Source organism: Microcaecilia unicolor, chromosome 3 (genome assembly GCF_901765095.1).
Source record: "Microcaecilia unicolor chromosome 3, aMicUni1.1, whole genome shotgun sequence".
In the NCBI taxonomy this organism is placed as follows: Eukaryota; Metazoa; Chordata; class Amphibia; order Gymnophiona; family Siphonopidae; genus Microcaecilia; species Microcaecilia unicolor.
In genome coordinates, this window is record NC_044033.1 from 397,042,337 (window position 1) to 397,063,302 (window position 20,966).

At 41.9% G+C, this 20,966-nt stretch overlaps 1 protein-coding gene across 2 annotated transcripts in view; it reads left to right on the forward strand.

The window, feature by feature from the left end:
* TRAM2 (translocation associated membrane protein 2) overlaps positions 1–20,966 on the forward strand; it is a 151,893-nt gene that overhangs the window by 73,114 nt on the left and 57,813 nt on the right. For both annotated transcript variants that reach the window (XM_030195573.1, XM_030195574.1), the window contains exons 4-6: positions 9,893–10,009; positions 10,683–10,741; positions 17,337–17,421. In XM_030195573.1, coding sequence (XP_030051433.1) covers positions 9,893–10,009; positions 10,683–10,741; positions 17,337–17,421 — 261 coding nt within the window. The remainder of the gene's footprint in view (positions 1–9,892; positions 10,010–10,682; positions 10,742–17,336; positions 17,422–20,966) is intronic.

Sequence of the window (20,966 nt, forward strand, 5' to 3'; positions counted from 1 at the left end):
AGTGAGTTAAGAGAAAATTTCCTTAAAAATTTGTAAGATTTTACCTGGTTTCAGGCATATTATGGTGGTTAGGCCTGTGTTGTGTGACCTCAAGTCTGACTGTGTGAACGGAGGACTGGAAACATTGGCAGTTGTGGTGAATGTGTCAGTGTTGTGATTGCAAATCTAGATTTTGCTTAAGTAGTCTGTGAGATCTGTGGGGCTGTTGTGCTGCAAATTAAACAGCTCTTTACTTTGGACCCTGTTTACTAAGCCGCGCTGTAGGCACGCTACCTTTTTAGTGCACGCTAACGATAAAGATACCCATTATAGTTCTATGGGTGTCTCTAGGGTTAGCGTTCGCTAAAGCACGGCTTAGTAAATAGGGCCCTTTATTTTATTTCTTAGTAGTCACCAATATTTCCATAAAGAGTTCAATGTAGGTTACCATATTTGGTCCCCCCAAAAAGAGGACACATGACCTGCCCCCTGTCACATCGCCCCACCCCTTTCACCCCCCCCCCCCCCAAGGGTGAACTCCCCTCCCCTTACCTTACAGTATTGCCCTGATGATCTAGTGACTTCTTCAGGGCAGGAAAGAGCCCCCACTTTCCTGCCCGGAGCGCTGCCCTGCATCCTGTTCCCCTTGCAATGCTGAGTGCTGACGGTCCCAGTGCTGATTCAAAATGGCCACCGAGAGTTGATGCGGCCTCGCGAGACTCCAACTCTCTGTGACCATTTTGAATCAGCGCTGGGACCGTCAGCACTCAACATTGCAAGGGGAACAGGATTCAGGGCAACGCTCCGGGCAGGAAAGAGGGGGCTCTTTCCTGCCCTGAAGAGGTCACTAGACCACCAGGGCAGTATAGTAAGTATGGGGAGGGCAGGTTAGGATAGGACATCATTAGGCCCACCTGCTATTCTGCCCGTTTGTCCGGAAATCAGGACAAACGGGCAGGCTGGCAAAACCCGCCTGGTTGCCCGGCCATGTCCTCAAAAAGAGGACATGTCCGGGTAAAACCGGACATATGGTATCCCTAGTTCAATGTGACTTAAAAAAATGAAGTGCATCCCTCAGAAATACATAGTAAAATTGAGACAAAAAGAAGAGAACTTAAATATTACTTAATAAAGTGCTAACATTCATTGATTGTTATACATTCTCTAAAACATATCTTTTGAATAAATAAGCTTTTAAAAGTTTGAAGAATGCCCCATAATGAGTAGTGGGTCCTTATCTGAATCGATAAATCATTACAACATTTTGTGGATAAATATGGTAGTCAGTTCATGTAATGACCTAAATCTAATAATCTTTGGGGCAAGGGAATGACAGATCTAAAAATTTTCCAGCTAGTCTCTTATTCCTAATTTTAGGTAATGATATCCATTGATTTAAATATTCAGGCGAATTTCCTTAAAAAATCAGATAAATTTCCTTACAAAATGTACAAAGTTTAAAAATCTTTCTTCCCTCCATCGGGAGCCAATACAGTGTGGTAACTCTCTCATATTTAGTCTTAGAAAAGATCAATTTTGCTGTCACATTTTGCACCCTCTGTAATCTCTTTCTTACTAAAGCAGTGCAGTCCTCATATAACACATGGAATAATCAATTTGTAATAAAATGAGGGACTGAACCAGCAATCTAAAATTATCAGCACTAAAACAATGACGTATTTACCTTAACTTTCTAAGAACACTAAACACCTTTTTAACTACCATTTGACAGTGTTTTTCCAAATGGAGATGCCTATCTACCAGAATCCCTAATATTTTCAATTCTGTTTCTATTTTCATGAGTAGAGGAGTGTGGTAGCCGTGTTAGTCCACTCTTAAGGTTATCAATAGAAATCAAACAAAATAAAACATGGAAAAGAAAATAAGATGATACCTTTTTTATTGGACATAACTTAATACATTTCTTGATTAGCTTTCGAAGGTTGCCCTTTTTTGTCAGATCGGAAATAAGCAAATGTGCTAGCTGACAGTGTATATAAGTGAAAACATTCAAGCATTACTATGACAGTCTGACAGGGTGGGAGGATGGGGGTGGGTAGGAGGTATGTGAACAGTCATCTTTACTTTCTGACAATCTGCAAGAAGAATGACATCATTCCCAAAGGACTGAGGATCAAAAATCCTTTGGCTACTACTTACAATTCTGACTATGCAGAGAAACTCTGCAAACGCACTAGTCAGAAACTAAGAAATGAACTTATACATCAACTCTACAAGAAAAAAAGAATAATACAAACCCAAAGGGATGTAATCATGAGGAACATGGAGGAATTACATCCACACCTTGTGAACCAACTTAAAGAGGACCTACATAACATCCAAGGAGAAAAACAATACATTGCTATCCGCAAAAAGGAAATAAAGCTATATTCTCTTCTTCAAAATCAAAGAGAGAGAAATTGCTTATCCTTGAATAGCTACAGCTCTGCAGAACCAACATCCCCAGACACCTTGGAGACACTTGGATACACATCTGAGGCATGTGAAAATCAGAGCCCAAGCAAACCAGGGAATACTGATCACACCTTTACAGATGCAAACCAAATGGGGATTATAAACCTCTCGAACCATCAATTATCACAGCATGAGGTATCTGTGCTGTCCAAAGGGCTCTCATTCTGCCCATCCAGGAAACTAGATGAACTCCAACTATACTCAGACCTAGAAGAATTCTTTAGAAAAATGCGCCATAAAACACATTTCTATAATAAAGGTGACACCAAACAGACCGGAATACAGTCTTAAACAAAAGAACACTTATTTCACCCCACAGGAGGGACAAAACTACAAGCTGGATAATTACATAGAAAGTTTCAGACATAGGGTGAAATCCCAACTTTCCAACAAACAAAAGAGAATCCTGTACAATCTTACCCCACCAGAAAGAGCGGCCATAAGAACCCTACAAACTAACGAACGCATTATCATCAAACCCGCAGACAAAGGAGGCGCAGTGGTAATTATGGACATACAAAAATACATTGAAGAGGGGCACAGACAGCTCTCAGACAATAAATACTACAGGAAACTAACTGAGGACCCCACACAGGATTACACAAAACAGCTGAAAGACCTTATCAAAACATTTCCTACACAAGCGCAACCTCACCTGAAGAAACTCATACCAAACCAGCCTGCTGTGGGCACATTCTACATGCTACTCAAGATCCACAAACTGGGAAACCCTGGCAGACCAATCATATCAGGTATTGGCATACTCACGGAAGAAATATCTGGATTCATAGAGGGAATTCTGAAACCTCTCGTACACAAAAATAACAGCTTCATACAAGACACCACAGACTTTCTGAATAAATTGAAAAATATCAAGCAACTACCACCTAACACCCTTCTGGTCACGATGGATGTAGAATCACTATACAGCAACATTCCACATGCGGATGGCATAGCTGCATGTGGAAGACTCCTAAAAAAATCCACACTGGACCATCAATACTCACCAGAAACTATTACAAAATTAATCAAATTCATTTTAACTCACAACTACTTCCGCTTTAACAATGATATCTATCTACAAATAGATGGGCACCAGGACAGCACCCCAATATGCCAACCTTTTTATGGCTGAGCTGGAAGAGACATTTCTGAATACACACCAGACCAAACCTCTAAAATACTACCGGTACATCGATGACATTTTTATGATTTGGACGGAGGGTGAAGAAACTCTGAAACAATTTTATTCTGCCTTCGATACATACCATCCTACAATCAGATTCAAAATTGACTACTCCCCAGAAAAAGTCAATTTTTTGGACACCACGGTCTCAATCAGTGATGGCTGTATACAAACATCTATATACAACAAACCCACAGACAGATGTAGCTACCTCCACAACTCCAGCTTCCATCCTTCACATACAAAAAGATCCATCATTTACATCCAAGCCACAAGATACCACCGTATCTGCTCTGACCCAGGGGACAGAGACAGACACCTTAAAAGCCTGACTGCATCCTTCAAACAGAAAAGCTACAACCCCAAAATAATCTCCAAGAATATTGCCTCCTCCCTCAAAACACCCAGGGAGAATCTGCTACAGTACAAGGAGAAAAAATCCACAGACAGAATCCCCCTTGTAGTGACATACAATCCAGAGCTGGAAAAATTGAGGAAAATCATAAGAGATCTACAACCTATACTCCAGGAGGATGAATTACTGAAAGAGATATTCCCATCCCCACCAGTACTGGCCTTCCGACAGCCACCCAACTTAAAACACAAGCTAATCAGAAGTAAACTTCCATCACAGACTGAAAGGGAACAGAAGGGCACACTTCCCTGTAATTTATCCAGTTGCAAACTATGCCAAAATATTTCACAGGACCCCAAAGTCATCCACAAAGGAAAGATATTCAACATAAAGGGATCTTTCACTTGCTCATCTTCCAATGTGGTATATATCATTCAGTGTAAAAAATGTAACGAAGGATGCTATATTGGAGAAACAGGCCAGATGCTTAAGACAAGATTCAATTTACATAGACATCACATGAACAATGCTGGTGCCAGTAGGGTTCCCACACCTGTTGGTCAACATTTTACAGGACCAGGACACTGTACCAGTGACTTCACAGTGAGAATCCTGAAAGGTAACTTTAAAACCATACAAGAACGTAAGACCTTTGAAGTCAGAATGATTGAATATTTTAACACCCAACAGAAAGGACTTAACAAGGATCTGGGGTTCTTAGCCCATTATAAACCATAAAGCTGTATGTCTCTGTTGATCACCCCACCCCTCACCTATCCACACCCATCCTGTTAGAATATCAATGATATGCTTTGATGTCCCCATGCATACCTCCTACCCACCCCCATCCTCCCACCCTGTCAGACTGTCATAGTAATGCTTGAATGTTTTCACTTATATACACTGTCAGCTAGCACATTTACTTATTTCCGATCTGACGAAGAAGGGCAACCTTTGAAAGCTAATCAAGAAATGTATTAAGTTATGTCCAATAAAAAAGGTATCATCTCATTTTCTTTTCCATGTTTTATTTTGTTTGATTTCTATTGATAACCTATTTTCATGAGAACACTGTTTTAAAACTCAACTATATATCTGAGATATGCCCGGAAATGGCAATTGCAATTACAGCAAATGTAAGCCACATTGAGCCTGCAAATTGGTGGGAAAATGTGGGATACAAATGCTACAAATAAAAATAAAATAATAAATAAAAAATATATCAATATTAGGTGCTGAAACAATTAAAAACTTGGTTTTTGTCGCAGTTTAATTTAAGACGTAAACACGTTGCCTATCTCTCAACTAAGGTGAGACCACGAGAGATCAAAATATTAACATCATCCTTATCCTTAAAAAAAGTGAATTATAACGTAATATCATCTACGTAAGAAAAACAGTTTATTCCTTCTCTTTCCATAAATAAACCTAAAGACGCCATCAAAGCATTAAATAGTGTTGGGGAGAGGGCCAATATTCAGAATAGGCTCTAGTAGTTAGGGAATTAAATTAACCTTTTCTTTCATGTAGTTAAAAAGGCCATGTAGAGGTGTATTTTCAAAGCACTTAGACTTACAAAGTTACATAGTAATATATGGAACTTTGTAAGTCTAAGTGCTTTGAAAATAAGTCCCAGTTCAAATAGTTAAACCTAAGATTGGGTTAGATAGGGTTTTATTTTATTGAGTTTTAAAATTAGGAAGGTAGCATCTTCCTGCGGCTATGGATCAGCAGAGAGGACATCGCATGCTGGACTCGCTGCAGACTTTCAAGTAAGACCAAAGTCCAGCCAAGAAAGGAGCAGCTACCACTACTGAGCTAAGGGACCTTTTTATTAAAGCGTACCTAAAAGTGGCCTGCGCTGGTGTAGGCACGTGTTTTGGACACACGCTGGTCCATTTCCTCAGCACGCCTGAGAAAATGTCATTTTTTTTTGTTTGTTTCGGAAAATGGACATGTGGCAAAATTAAAACCAGCAGGTGTCTTTTTTCGACCTGAGACCTTATTACCACCCATTGACTTTAGCAGTAAGGTCTCATGCGCTGACTGCATGGTAAGCGTTCATCGCATGTCAACTGCCGATTACCACCAGGTAAGTGCGTCGTGATAGAAAATGAAAATATTTTCTACCGTGTGTTTTGGGCACGCACCAAAAATGGCATTATCACTCGCTGCTTGCTCTCACAAAATGGCTGCCTGATAGCAAAGATTTCACCACTACTGAACTGAGCCAGACCTGGAAAGAGAGCCAAGAAGGGAAAAGTTCTGATCCTCTGTTTTGTTTAGCCATAGAGCCACATTTTCATTCAAGTCCAATGAATGCAAATAGAAAAATGATACCCAAGTTTTATTAGGATTTGATAGACTGTTTGAGCCAAAACATTATAGCAGTAGAGTGGATGAGTAGCCTAGTTGTTAAAGCGCTGGGCTGATAATAAGGGGAGCCTGGTTCAAATTCCACTGCTGCTGCTTGTCATCTTGGATAAGTCACTTAGGGGTATGTTTACTAAAGTGCGTTAGCGTTTTTAACGTGCCTGTAAATTTATGGCGTGTTAAAACGCTAACTCGTCTATACATTTCTATGGGTGCATTAGTGTTTAACGTGCGTACACCATTTACGCGCATTAAAAATGCTAATGTGCCCATAGCACTGCTTAGTAAACCTCGCCCTTAACCTTTCATTACTTCAGGTACAGACTTAGATTGTGAGTTCTCCTGGGACAGGGAAATACTCAGTATACCTGTACCTTGAGCTTCTGCTGAAAAAGGTGTGAGCAAAATAAATTGCAGTGTACTGGACCTGTAATTATTGCATCAGACAGACCATGGAGGAGAAACATAAATGTTTGCAGCTTAAGTAAGTGATGACTTTGCCCAGGGCTTCCCAAACCTGGCCTGTGGAGAAACCATAGCCAGTTGGGGTTTCAGGGTGACCTAAATGGCTGTGGGATTCCCAGGACAGTTTGGAAAGCTCTGTTTAACATAGTGTTTCAAGTCCAAATTCCCTAGTTCATTCTTTTTTCAGAGGTGTTGAGCAGATGAGTCCTGAATATGCTGTGAATTTCTGCAGCAGGGGCCAGATGTATTGAAGGGTTTTCCTTATTTTGTGTCTGTGGTGACAGTGTTTATTACATGTGGCCTTTTGAAAGGCTTGCACCCATCAGATGAGCAGCCTCATGGGGGGGGGGCTCATTCTGGCAACTAGAAATCAAAAACACCTACCACGGCTTCCTTTGTTACTTCCTGTTTGCTGAGAGGGAAGTGCAGGTGCAGCGTGGCTGTGATTGATAGCATACTGTTAGATGTTATAAAACTGTGTGTGTTGCTAAAACCATTAATTAAAAAACAAACAAATAAACAAAACTTTATAACATCTAGTATCTTACTCATTTGTCCCGCAAATAGCCTCTGTAATAGCCACACCACAGGTAAGATGCTTTTAGACAGCTTCCTAAAGACAGAGTTTTTCTTTAGGCAATATTCTGGCAATATTCTAATATTCTGGCAACAATTCTACACTGACAAATGGACAACACCTACAGACTCACCCCAATTTCTTCAAGAATGGAATAACAGATGCAGAACAATACTAGACAATATAGTGCCACTTCAAACCAGAACCTCACATAGAAAAAACTCAATACCATAGTTTAACGAAGAATTGAAAGAACTAAAAACACAGGTCAGAAGACTAGAAAGAGCATGGAACAAGAAAAAAGGCGAAATCACACTCAAAGACTGGAAACTACAAAGAAAATACAAATACACTATCAGACAAACTAAAAGGACATATTATAAAACCAAAATAGGACCAAACTACAAGGATACACACAAACTCTTCTCACTCGTAAACAATCTCTTAAATACTACTACGGCTACCTCCAATAACACAGATACCCCATCAGCAACCAATCTTGCAAATTACTTCAAAGAAAAAATCATAAAGCTCAGACTCATGATACCTACCAATATAATGGACTACACAAACATACTTGAATGTCTAGACCCAAAACCCGGGGAATGCCCAGCAGATCGATCATGGACCAACTTTGACACGCTCTCATCAAAGGAAATCTCACATTGGCTCGGAAAATACGCCAAATCGCAATGCAAATTAGACATTTGCCCTAATAGTCTAATAAGATCCGCACCCAAACAATTCAAAACAGACCTCACAAACCACGTAAATCACAGGCTTCAAAATGGGCTCTTCCCCACGGATAAAGGAAACATCCTACTTACTCCACTACCGAAAGATGCTAAGAAAAGCACAATGGACCTAACCAATTATCGCCCAGTAGCATCTATTCCACTTATAACCAAACTCATGGAAGGCATAGTGACGAAACAATTCACTGAATACCTAAATAAACACTCAATTCTGCACGAATATCAATCAGGATTTCGGTCAAATCATAGCACCGAAACTGTTCTAGTGTCCGCAATGAACTCATTCAAACAAGCAGTTGCAACTGGTAACAACATACTCCTACAATTCGACATGTCCAGTGCCTTTGACATGGTTAATCATGAAATACTATTACGTATACTAGAATACTTCGGAGTAGGAGGCAGAGTTCTCAAATGGTTCAAAGGATTCCTGACCACAAGATCATACCAAGTAACAACGAACGTGGACAGATCACCCCCATGGATACCTGAATGTGGAGTCCCCAAGTATCCCCCCTCTCACCAACCTTATTCAACCTAATGATGATACCTTTAGCCAAACTTCTAGCCAACCAAAACCTCAACCCCTACATATATGCAGATGACATCACAATCTACATCCCATTCAAACATGATCTAAATGAAATCACCAACGAGATCAACCAAAGCCTCCAAACAATGCACACATGGGCAGATGCATTCCAACTAAAACTTAACGCAGAAAAAACACAATGTCTTGTACTCAACCTCGCAACACAACACAAAAAAGTTCTCCACCATAATCACACCATACTGTTCTCTTCCTATCTCTCAAAACTTGAAAATTCTTGGAGTCACCATTGATCGAAACCTCACTCTTGATGCCCACGTGAAAAACACAACGAAAAAGATGTTCTACTCCATGTGGAAACTCAAAAGAGTAAAATCGTGCTTCCCGAGATACATCTTCTGTACCCTGGTACAGTCAATGGTAATAAGTCATCTGGACTACTGCAACGCACTGTACACTGGCTGTAAAGAACAGACTATCAAAAAACTCCAAACTGGCCAGAATACTGCCGCCAGACTCGTATTTGGAAAAACTAAATATGAAAATGCAAAACCCTTAAGAGAGAAACTTCACTGGCTCCCACTTAAGGAATGAATTGCGTTCAAAATCTGCACGATTGTACACAAAATCATTCACGTAGACGCTCCAATATACATGCTAAACCTTGTGGACCTACCTCCCAGAAACGCCACAAGATCATCCCGCAAATTTCTCAACCTGCACTTCCCCAGCTGTAAAGGACTAAAATATAAGCTGATGCATGCCACTACCTTCTCTTACATGAGCACGCAGTTATGGAACGCACTACCTACAGACCTGAAAACAATCAACGAAACAACTATCTTTCGCAAATCTCTGAAGACATACTTCTTCAACAAAGCCTATAATGAGAACCGATAACCAATAACCTCACTAATTCAACTCAACAACCCACTCGGTTATGAAAATCCACCTCTATAACTACCCTAATCACTCCCTTCCTTCTTCTCTCTTCCCTTCTTAAGCTCTGCACAATACTAACTGTATCTAATATCTTGGGATGACATTGTTAACAAAATTATGTAAGCCACATTGAGCCTGCAAATATGTGGGAAATGTGGGATACAAATGCAATAAATAAATAAACATATTAATTTGTTTTCTTTTTAAATGTAGCATTTTTCTGCCTTATGTTTAGAAAATTAACAGGCGGCTTCACCTCTCCAAGCTCAAGCACAGCAAGTTCAATGAATCGGGCCAGCTGGTAGCATTTCATCTGACTTCCATCTTCTGGTGCTTGTATGTGATAGTGACGGTGAGTGGCACAGAGGGGCTTTGCTGTCAGGTACATTGTTCCACATTTCGGGGGGGGGGGGGTGAGAATGGGAAGACTATGACTAGGAAATGGCCTCATGGCAAATCTGCTGCAGGCTTTTCGGGGTGGTACAGTTTGAATTGCTCCAATAACTTCTGAACCCCAGGTTTTTTGCCATGTTGATAGCTGAAAACCATCTAGGAATGCTTTTCTCCTAGGTTTGAAAGCTGCAGGTCCTCCTTGTTTTCTCATATATGTAGCCTGATTTTATTTTTGTGTTTTCCTTTTTAAAGTATTCTTACTAAACTTTTCAGATGTAGCTTGACACGTTTTAAATGAGGGTCACCAGATCTCTGCATGATAAGAGAGCTCACTTGACCCAGACTTGGTTTCTCCCACCTGCTTCTCTTAGAGAAATTGGGACTTTGAACCCATAGATAAAATGAGACAAATAGCAGAGCTGGTTCAGCCTGCCCCCAATGGACTGAGAGCCATCTTAGAACCCTAAGTGAATCCACGTTTGTACTTTAATGGCAGTTAAAGACCTTTATCTCCCTTGGGCCAGCCTGTGGCTTCTTCACTGTACCTGTCATGGCAGTGCTGATATGTATCCTTTCAGATCACTTGTTTTTTTTATTATTTTGCTTATACTGTCTTTCACTTTGTTCTTTAGGAAGGATATTTATCGAATCCCCGAAGCTTGTGGGAAAACTACCCTCACATTTACCTCTCGTAAGTGCTTCTGAGCTGGCTGGCACTCTCTTTCTGCACAGATCTTGCAAAATATTATTTTATCACATTTTTTGCTCTATTTATGTGAGTAATAACACTTAACAGGTCTAGAGTGACCGCCTGGAATTAAGAAGGTAAGTGTGTGGTTGAAAGGAGGTCATTTAAGAATTTTGCCTGCAACAGTACAGTAGTTACAAATGGCCTAGAAATCAGTTTGTGGGCTTCTTAACTTTTTGATGATACTAAAACAATATTTAATTATCTGGGCAAGTCACTTAACCCTCCATTGCCCCAGGTACAAATAAGTACCTGTATATAATATGTAAGCCGCATTGAACCTGCTATGAGTGGGAAAGCGCGGGGTACAAATGTAAGAAAAATAAAAATAATTTTGTTTTAATTCTGTAGCTTCTGGTTTACGCACCTGTCTCAATTTATATGTCACTTAGAACTCAATATTAGGGATTAGGTGACTAATAAATGTAGAGAATAGAATAGAAGAAGGTGTACATTTCATTGTTGATGGGTTATGGGATGACAGTAGTAGTAGTCAGGGGGATTACCGGGCCATGTTCCCTCTAAGGCACAGGTGTGCGTGGCTGCACTCTGTTCTTGACACGACCACATGTTGCTATTGCTGCCATTGCTCATTCCTTCCTCCTCTGTCTGCACTGCCACCGTACTCAAAGCTCATGGACAGACTTCCTGTCAAGAGGAGGGAGATCTTCATTAGAGCCAGGCCTGTCCATGGGCTTTGAGTATAATGGAGGTGCAGGTAGAACAGCAATGAGCAGCAGCACAGGCTTCTGATTTCAGGCTGAGAGAGGTAAGAGGCCTTTGCTGAGGGAAAGAAATTGGCGGGCATTAGAGCTGTAGGCCTATGCATAGCGGGGGCAATGTCTGAGAGGTTATCAGGGAAAATATTGGAGGAGGGGAGAGAGAGAAAAAAGAGGCAGAAGGCACTGTGGGGTTGAGCAGAGATCTGGATGTTTAATAGGAGAGCAGGAATTTGGGGATTGGATGGGGAGTTGAATAGAAATTGGAGAGAATGTGGTACTTTGATTTGGGGAATGGAGGAGAGTGGGGATTAGTCTGTATACTGCCTAGTTCTGCATTGTCAGTTTTGAGCGGTATAGTAAGTTTTCCATAAACTAAACTAAACAGCAGGGACTTGGAGGTTTGAAGGGTGGGGGACTCAGATTGGGTGGGATGGTTAGGATTTTGGGAGAGGGCTACAGTGGAAGAGCAGCTTCAGAGTGGAAGGAGAGAATGGGGATTAATGGAAGAAAGAGGCCAGTGGATGGGAGCATGGAAAATCTGGGATTGAATGGGAGAGCAGGAATGTGGAGATTGAGAGAAGGGGAAGAGTGGGAATCAGTCATAGGATGGAAGGAGAAGGAGATGCCTGGGGAGGAGAAAGCGAGAACAAGAGGACTGGATTTGAAGAGGGTGAGTAATTGAGGATTGGGATTGAGTGCAAGAATGGGAACCTGAAGGGTAGACTATGGGGTTAAGTGGGAGAAGATAAAGGCCCTGCACAGGGAGGGTAAAAGGAGGACTTGAATTAGGTAAGGGGATTTGAGCATGGGCTGGGGAATTGGGTGGAGGGGGAAGGGCCAGTGAAACTGGAGAAATAAACTGTCCAGGAAACAATGGCAGAAAAAAGCTTTTTATTTTCATTTTAGTGATGGGAATGTTTCAATTTTGGAAAAATGCATCTCGTATGGTAGTTTTTTTCCAGTTTTTGCCAAATAAAAACCCCATGGATGTCTTATTGCATTTTACAATTATTCATAAGTTATGTCAATCTCGCAGAATTATGCAGAATCCCCCTGTAGTATTGTTAGAATATATCATAAGGCTGCCATTTGTGTGCTCTCGGCTCCCTCATTACAATGCATTTTTAATATGCTTTTGGCGATGTATACCATACGTATTAACTTCTGTGTAAAACCCCTTTCTGTATCATACAGACAACAATTTACAGGTAGACCTTTTGGTAATATTATGCTCCTATCTGCAGTAACTTTCTGCATCATCTACTCTGTCTTTCCTTTGCGTGTGTACAGTGGGAATTTGAATCCGATTTCTAACTCCAGTGTTCTCTGCAAGCCAGAATAGGTCCGAATATTTATAAGGATCCTAGAGTGACAATATCCTGTACTTCTGTAGTAATGAGATGTAGAGAAGGGCAGCTAGAAAATTTTGGATTCATGTCATTTCCGGCAACGTTCATTTTTAATTGTTTTTCTTTGGCTCTTTTCCATCATAGAAGCAAAGTCAGTGTGCACTCTTTTGAAAGACAGTTCCCGCTTTACAAATAGTGCAAACTCTCTTGAAAGTGCACGCATTAGTATAAATGTTTGTGTTTTTTAAATTCTTGTTTTGATATTGGTAACAACATGAGAATGTCATTTGACACTTCCAGTATTCTTGCAAACGAATGCACATCCCTAATTAAATTTAATCTTTTACACCTCCCAAAGGAGAGATGATTGAGTTGGTTCCAATAACTTGTCACCTGTCTTTGTATGTTTCCTCAGAGGGTGTGTTTAACGGGTTCTATGTACCACTTTCCTTGCTAAAATATGGGCACCTGCAGTTATGCATGCCTTTTGCACATAGGGCCTCTTTTAAAAAGCTGCGCTAGCGATTCTTGCAAGGCAAATGAAAGAAAGCCAATAGGAATTGAACAGGCATTCCTCTCATTTCCTGTACAGGAATCGCTAGCATGGCTTCATAAGAGGCCCATAAATACCAAGAAAATTGGCACTTGGGTAGGGAGCAGAGGGGCCAGAGGAGTAGCCTAGTGGTTAGTGCAATGGACTTTGATCCTGGGGAACTGAGTTCAATTCCCACTGCAGCTCTTTGTGACCCTGGGCAAAAGTCACTTGACCCTCCATTGCCCCTGATACAAAATAAGTACCTGAATATATGTAAACCACTTTGAATGTAGTTGCAAAAACCTCAGAAAGGCAGTATATCAAGTCCCATTTCCCTTTCCCCTGTCAATTGGCAACCTTTTGGAGTGTACAGCTGGACAAGGAGGTGACTGAGAGGGAGTCGTCACTCATTTTTATTTCAGCCTTTTGAACTACCCCTAATACAGGCTTCATGAAATCCAAATTAAGCTCCTTCATAATGCTTATGTCACTAAACTGGGGCAATCTATGTGCCTCTGGGAAAATGATAAATGTGAGGCCCAGCAAGGCACTTGGTGCATCATTTTGTAGAATGCCCAAACCTCCAGGGGTTCTGGACTGCGGAGAGTGCTTTTGGTTCCTCTTTTGAATGGTCTTAAAGGGTTCTTCTTTTGGGACTTGCTACAGACTTGGAGAGTCAGAGCGTACTGGATTATCAAAGACAATTTATCATTCTATCCCTTATTATGGCAAAAAAAAACTTATTGCAGCATTGGGTGGGCAAAGAGCTACCCACATTATGCCACTGGAATTCAGCTGTGTCCCAAATGGCTATGTGGGAATGTAAGCAGTTCTCCCAAAAGAGACAGGAGAAGTCAAAGCTTTACCGTTTTCTTTGGAAACGGTTCCAAGAGCAGACTATTGGAGGATATATAGACACAGGGGGTAGGATATGTGTAGGGGGTTTACATGAAAAATTAATGGGATGCATTTACTATATGTATTGATATAAGAAGAATGTTTGAATGCTTTACGCTTTTTCGTTGATGTACTATTGTGTGTTCTATTTGCTAATAAAGAGAGTTAAAAAAAAAAAAGGGAAATTAACACTTAACTCATGTAATTGGGCTATGCGCTATTCTGTAAGGGAGCCTTTTACAAAGCCGCACTAGCGTTTTTAACTTGCTGTAAAAATCGGCTGGTGTTTACTGCGAGCTAAAAATGCTAGCACGGCTTTGTTAAAGATCCCCCAAGGTAGTGCCTCAGTGCATAACTGCAAGGCGGGTGTCCACATGGGCAGTGGATCCTAGTAGTGGCATGAGCATGTCTCCAACTAGTTTTCTAAAATTTTTGGCTGGGTGTGTTATGGCAGTCAAAAATTAAAATGTGATGTTGTCATTGTATTGCACAAATCCTGTGCTGTAGCCATACAGGGAGCTGTGTGAAATTCTGGTCACTGCAGGTCAAAAGGGGCCTCACATCTAGAAAAGGTGTAAGAAAACAACAAAGATGATAACAGTGGAATAAATCCCATATAAAGAGAAACTGAGGGGAAAGGGGTAAACGAGGACCATTTATTACTGTAAATAGTGGTTCTACACAGTCTCTTCATGCAGGAACTAGGTGAGTGCTGGAAGAAAGCACCAGGTGGCAAGTTTGAAACAAACAGCTTCAGCAGTTCATAGTTTAGCCTTGGAATTCATTGCTATAGGGTGCTTGGAGTAAACACTTCAAACTTGAGTTCTAATAGTATCATTTACAGGAAATTGGTAATGACTATCAGGCTTATTTTTGAAAGAGAAGGGCGCCCATCTTTTGACACAAATCGGGAGATGGGCATCCTTCTCTCAGGGCACCCAAATCGGCATAATCAAATGCCAATTTTGGCCGTCCCCAACTGCTTCCCGTCGCAGGGACAACCAAAGTTCCCGGGGGCATGTTGGAGGCGTAGCGAAGGCGAGACTGGGGTGTGCCTAACAGATGGGTGTCCTCGAGCGATAATGGAAAAAAGAAAGGCATCCCTGAGGAGCACTTGGGCGACTTTACTTGGTCCATTTTTTGTTACGACCAAGCGTCAAAAAGGTGCCCAAACTGACCAGATGACCAACGGAGGGACTCGGGGATGACCTCTCCTGACTCCCCCAGTGGTCACTAACTCCCTCCCACCCTGAAAAAAATAACTTTAAAAACTTTCTTTGCCAGCCTGAAATGTCATACTCGGTTCCATCGCAGCAGTATGTAGGTCCCTGGAGGGGGTGGTATGTGTGTGTCAGCGGAGGCATAGCGAAGGCGTGGACGTCCTTTTTTCAAACATTTGGACATCCTGAACTGCCCCCCCCCCCCCCCCCCCCCACACACACACACACACAGGGACGGCCAAATTTCAAGGGAGGAGTGGAGTAGAGGAGTGGCCTAGCGGTTAGAGCACTGGTCTTGCAATCCAGAGGTGGCCAGTTCAAATCCCACTGTTGCTACTTGTGATCCAAAAACCGAATAAATAAAAGGGATGTCGGAGGCATAGCAAAGGCATGGACATCCTTCTCACAGAAACATCCACATTTTGGACATCCTCAACTGCCATCGCAGGGACGGAGGCATAGCGAAGGACGTCCTTCACCCATACTCTAAAAAAAAAAAAAAAAAAAAAGACGTCCCTGATGAGCACTTGGACCTTTTCACCTGGACTTGTGTTTTTCTAAGGTTGTAGATGGCAATTTATATAAGGTTGTAGATGGCTATTATACACGCAGCTTGTCTGCATGTATGAAGCCGTCTTTGGCATGCACAGAGTAGCCACGCATAATGCTTGGCTGCTCTGCACTGGCTTTCCCTCCTTAGGAAGGAAATCGTGTGCAAATGAGCTAACAGCGAGCAGCTCATTTGCATGCGATTTCCTTCATGCATGCCCGTTCCTTTCCAAATCGCTAAGACATTGGTAAGGGAAGGGCTTTTTCCGTTCTGTTAGTGCATCTGGCTCAAGGTAAGGGAGCTATATACCTGGGAGCAATTTGTGAAGTCCACTGCAGTGCCCCCTAGGGTGCCCGGTTGGAGTCCTGGCATGTCAGGGGGACCAGTGCACTACGAATGCTGGCTCCTCCCACAACCAAATGGCTTGCATTTGGTCGTTTCTGAGATGGGCGTCCTTGCTTTCCATTATCGCTGAAAATCAGAAACGACCAAGTCCTGGGAACGACCATCTCTAAGGTCAACCCAAATTTGCTGATTTGGGCGTCCCTGACCATATTATCGAAATGAAAGATAGACGCCCATCTTGTTTCGATAATACGGGTTTCCCCACCCCTTGCTGGAGCCGTCCTACAAAGACGTCCCCAGGAAAACTTGGGCGTCCCTTTCGATTATGCCCCTCCACGTATGCAAGAAATGTGCACACATTGGAGGTTATGTCTGCAGATCTCTGTCATATATTCACGGTGAGCTTTTCTTGAAAAACTGACTAGGAATTGCAACCAACTAGGGCAGACTTTGGGGAAAGTGTGGGTTAGCCAGCTACAGAAACAGATTGGTCACAGGCTTTGTCATCCCTTTCTGGGATCTGCTGTTGGATGGCACGCATCCTTAAAATTAGTGGTTGTGCTAGGGGGTCGGCCACTGTACACTGGTGACAGGATGCTGGACTATTATAAAGTACTTTCCAGTAGTGTCAATCTACCACCTCTCACAAGCATTAAATTTGGAAGCAAAACAAGTAAGATATGGGTCTATTTGCTTTGTTTTGTTTGTTCTTAAGCCTTGTATTTGCCTCGAAGGAGCTTTGCTTTGCACTGTTCTGTAAAGGTGGATGGCAGTTTCAAAGCGAACACTAGGATTTCCTGTGTTAGGGCTCTGAGAATGCATTTGGTACGGTGTCAGGCTGTAAACTCAGTTGTTTGACCAGTTCTGAAGTTGTGCCTGAGAGTTTGGCTCATTTCTCATGGCTTTTTCTTTCCCTTTAGTTTCCAGGTGAAGTTTTTTTACCTGTGCCAGCTGGCATATTGGCTGCATGCCCTGCCTGAACTCTATTTTCAGAAGGTGCGAAAGGTGGGTGGTTTTTTTTCCCCCCTTCATTCTGCTATATAGTGCCTGTGAGAAATGCAACTGCAAAGCCCAGAACCATGCAGTACCCTTCTTCACTTGTGGATCTAAAAAAGTACAGCATGCGAATGGTAGTCTAATGGACAGACTGACAAGCAGGGACAAAGACAATCCACACGAGAATTGTCTGCACGTGAGGAGAAATGCTATACCAGGGGTGGGCAACTTTTATACACAGAGGGCTGCATGAATGTTGGTATATTCCTATGGGCCACAGCATTGCCTAATGTGCACAGAGCTCCATAGAACGTCTGTGATAAATAAGTATAAATGTAACTAAAAACGATGGACACAAACTGCTAGAGTGGCTGTTCTGAAAATATTTGAAAAATACAGTATTTAAAATCACCAAAACTCTGGTTAATGATGTTTTCTGTGTATACTTTTCATGGTGTCACTGGCCGCGTAAAATTCAGTGGCAGGCTGCAGGTTGCCTACCCCGTGCTATATGATGATGCCTATGTCCAAATAGAAAAAAAGGCACCCATTTTAAGCATATTTTGTAAAGGCATCATGGGCAACTATGTGCCTTTTATAAAATAGCCTCCTAGAATCGGCCCCGGTAGCCTGCAATGCCGATACGTAGATGATATTTTGAGCAAAGAACTTACACTGTCAGGATAACTCGGACCACTGAGGAGGAAGGGGAAGGGTAGAGGGGAAGAGGGAGGGATGGGTGGGTGGCGTGGTGGGGCAGGGAGGGGGGAACAACGGGGGGAAAACAGCAATGTAAAATTAAGAGTTAAGATATAATATATGTTGTATTACGTTGGAGAGCCGGTGGCTCTATGTTGAGAACATGTTTCAATAAAAAAATTTATAAATTAAAAATAAAAGAAGTACAAGTGATCCTTGTAAGTACATACACATATACAGCAATGCAATCTTATCTTTCCGTGTATGAAGCCAGCTTTGCAGATGGGAAAACCTTTATCAAATTACCCTCCCCCCTCCAAGTGGTGACTCCTCCCCTTAAGTCTTATCTGTAACTCACTAAGAATGCATTTGGACATGTTCTCAGTTAGTGAAATGTGCATGCAAATTAACTTTTGTATACATTGGCTAGTAGCTGCAAACTATAGTTTGTATGTATTTGTGAACAGAATAAACTGTAGCACTAGATGCAAATTCAGGTTCAGTCACTGCAGTAAACCAAGATGTGCTACATAGCCAAAATTATCCAGGAAAGAGTCCATGTGACTCCAGTGCAATACGGAGAATTCATAGCGACACTGCTTTTGATTAAGTGTGCAGCTTGCACAGTCGGCAGGGCCCCTGTCCCCAATAGAGAGGACATGGCTAGTGTTCAGTGCTTGGAGACCTCTTGGTTTTCACAGTCTTGCCCAAGTAGTAAACGTTCCTGGCCTTGACAGTTTTCATCTTGAAACCATTCATTTGTCTAACAAAAGCCATATGTGTACCCCAGGATTTTGCTGTCTGTATTTTTATAGGTTTGTTTTGGTTTTTAATACTTTGTGTCCAGATAATGTATCCCAAATGAAAGGAGATCCGTGACTAACAATCTGTAGTTGCCATAAAAATATTTTCACCATATTCACTGAGTGCTAGGAAAATGAAAGCAAATTTTTTTAAACTTGGAAACGCCTCCCCTTCTTTATTCCAGGTTAAAAAAAAAAAACTTCCTGATCATAGAAGGAATGTGCCGGTTCCTGACTAAGTTCCATATGGTGCTGTGGGGAGGGAGTGAGGCACTCTCTTGCAGAAACTGAAGGATATGAAAAGTATCTTTATATTAATCACTTGGAGATGTGAAACACTGGTTTAGAGCTGTATACCTACAGTACATATTTGCCAACTTGAAATGCTTCTCAGAAAATATACTGTGTGGGAAATGGCATGACTAAGTGTAAGAACTGCAAAATCAAACCCAGTTTGGGGCCAACCCGATTTTTCTGTGGAAGTGCTATGTAATGCCATGCGGAGGAACTGGCTTCAGTTTCTGAAGTTAGTCTTTTGTTCCCTAGGTTGGACAGGGCAGGGGTGCTGCAAAAGCTGCATCAACATGCCTTGGGTTGAGGGGTGTCGGTCGCGGCTCGTGACACCTATTGGCCAGTTCTCCCACTTTTCTAGGATTTGAGAAGAAAGTGCTGGTGTATATCCTCCAGTCATCGTTATGACTGTCCTTGGCCAGATTAAGTTGGGAAAAGAGGAGTTGGTGGGAAAAATCCATAGTTCCAAGCGAGCAGAAGCTTGTGCCAGAATCTCAGTTTTAGTTCCAAAGCCGCAGGGTGAAAAGTGCTAGGTCAGAGAAGAAAAGTCAGGGGAAATGATAGGTAGATTGGCATGGGAGCCTGGTTCATAGGTGAAGGTTGTGAAACCCTTAAATTGACTGGAGTTGAATCATTGTGTAACTTTTGAGTCTGTCTCTTCCTGTGCTTGTAAATGTGTGGCTGTGACTGTCTACCTTCGTTCGGTTTCCATGAGCTGTATTTTGTTAGAAACTATTTTAGATTGTACATTTCACCCTCTTTGGCTGTAAACACAGACAGTGCTTTATAAAGAGTGTCAATGTAAGTCCCATTCTCCCTCCAACCCCATTTTTCCAGTACTTCTGCCCTTAGGAAGACCAGGCAGATAACAGCATTAGCCCCAGGAAATATAAAGATGCATTTACACATTCGTTTTGGTTTCAGTATGCCTTGCAGCAACCTTATGATGGGAAAGATATATCTGCTGGTGAATTTTTTTTTGGTTAGCTGGCTGGGGTGCCAGCTTCCAGCTGTGTGCGTCAGCAGACAGTGTTGAAAAGTGGCAGGGAGCCCTGGGCGTGCCCACAGGAATTAGCAGTTGGTGTTCATTCCTTCAGACTCCTGGAGCTTTTTCCTTCAGCATAGGATAGCTATGAACAGCCTTCTTTATGGCACAGATACATGTATATAATTTTTTAATTTTCATTATCCGTCTGCACACTCATGTGCTTAGGGATTGCCAGATGGGTCCAGGTAATCGGGGCATGCTGACCGGTCCTATTTTTAGCCTGACTGCATCTCTGCAGTGGGGTGAAACTGTACCTGACTTGAGCTCCCCCTGCTGACCTGAAGCAGGTAATAGAGTCGGGCACACTGGAAACATAAATTTAAGTGGGATAAACTAGACTGGAGAGCCAAATGCAGCTAATCTTGTAGTCCCAGCTCTAGATCTGAATGACATATTCCCATTTGGTATCCCTGTTTAAGTTGGTCCAAGCCTGTGATGGATTTTCATTTTATTTTCACTTTTACACACAACCTTATCAATAAGACCCAAAGCATTTTTCAGCAAATTACAAAAATACAATATAACAGCATAAAAAGGCGCATAAATCCTCCACTTTAGCCTCCATCTGTATCAGGGTAGAGCAGAGTTGCATAACACATTAAGTATAAAATACAATATCAGTACCGTTAGAATAATATTCAGCAGTAGCACAGAGAAGTGTTTCTAATCTTACCTCACTCCCACATTCTTTCATATCCAAAAGCCTCAGTGTG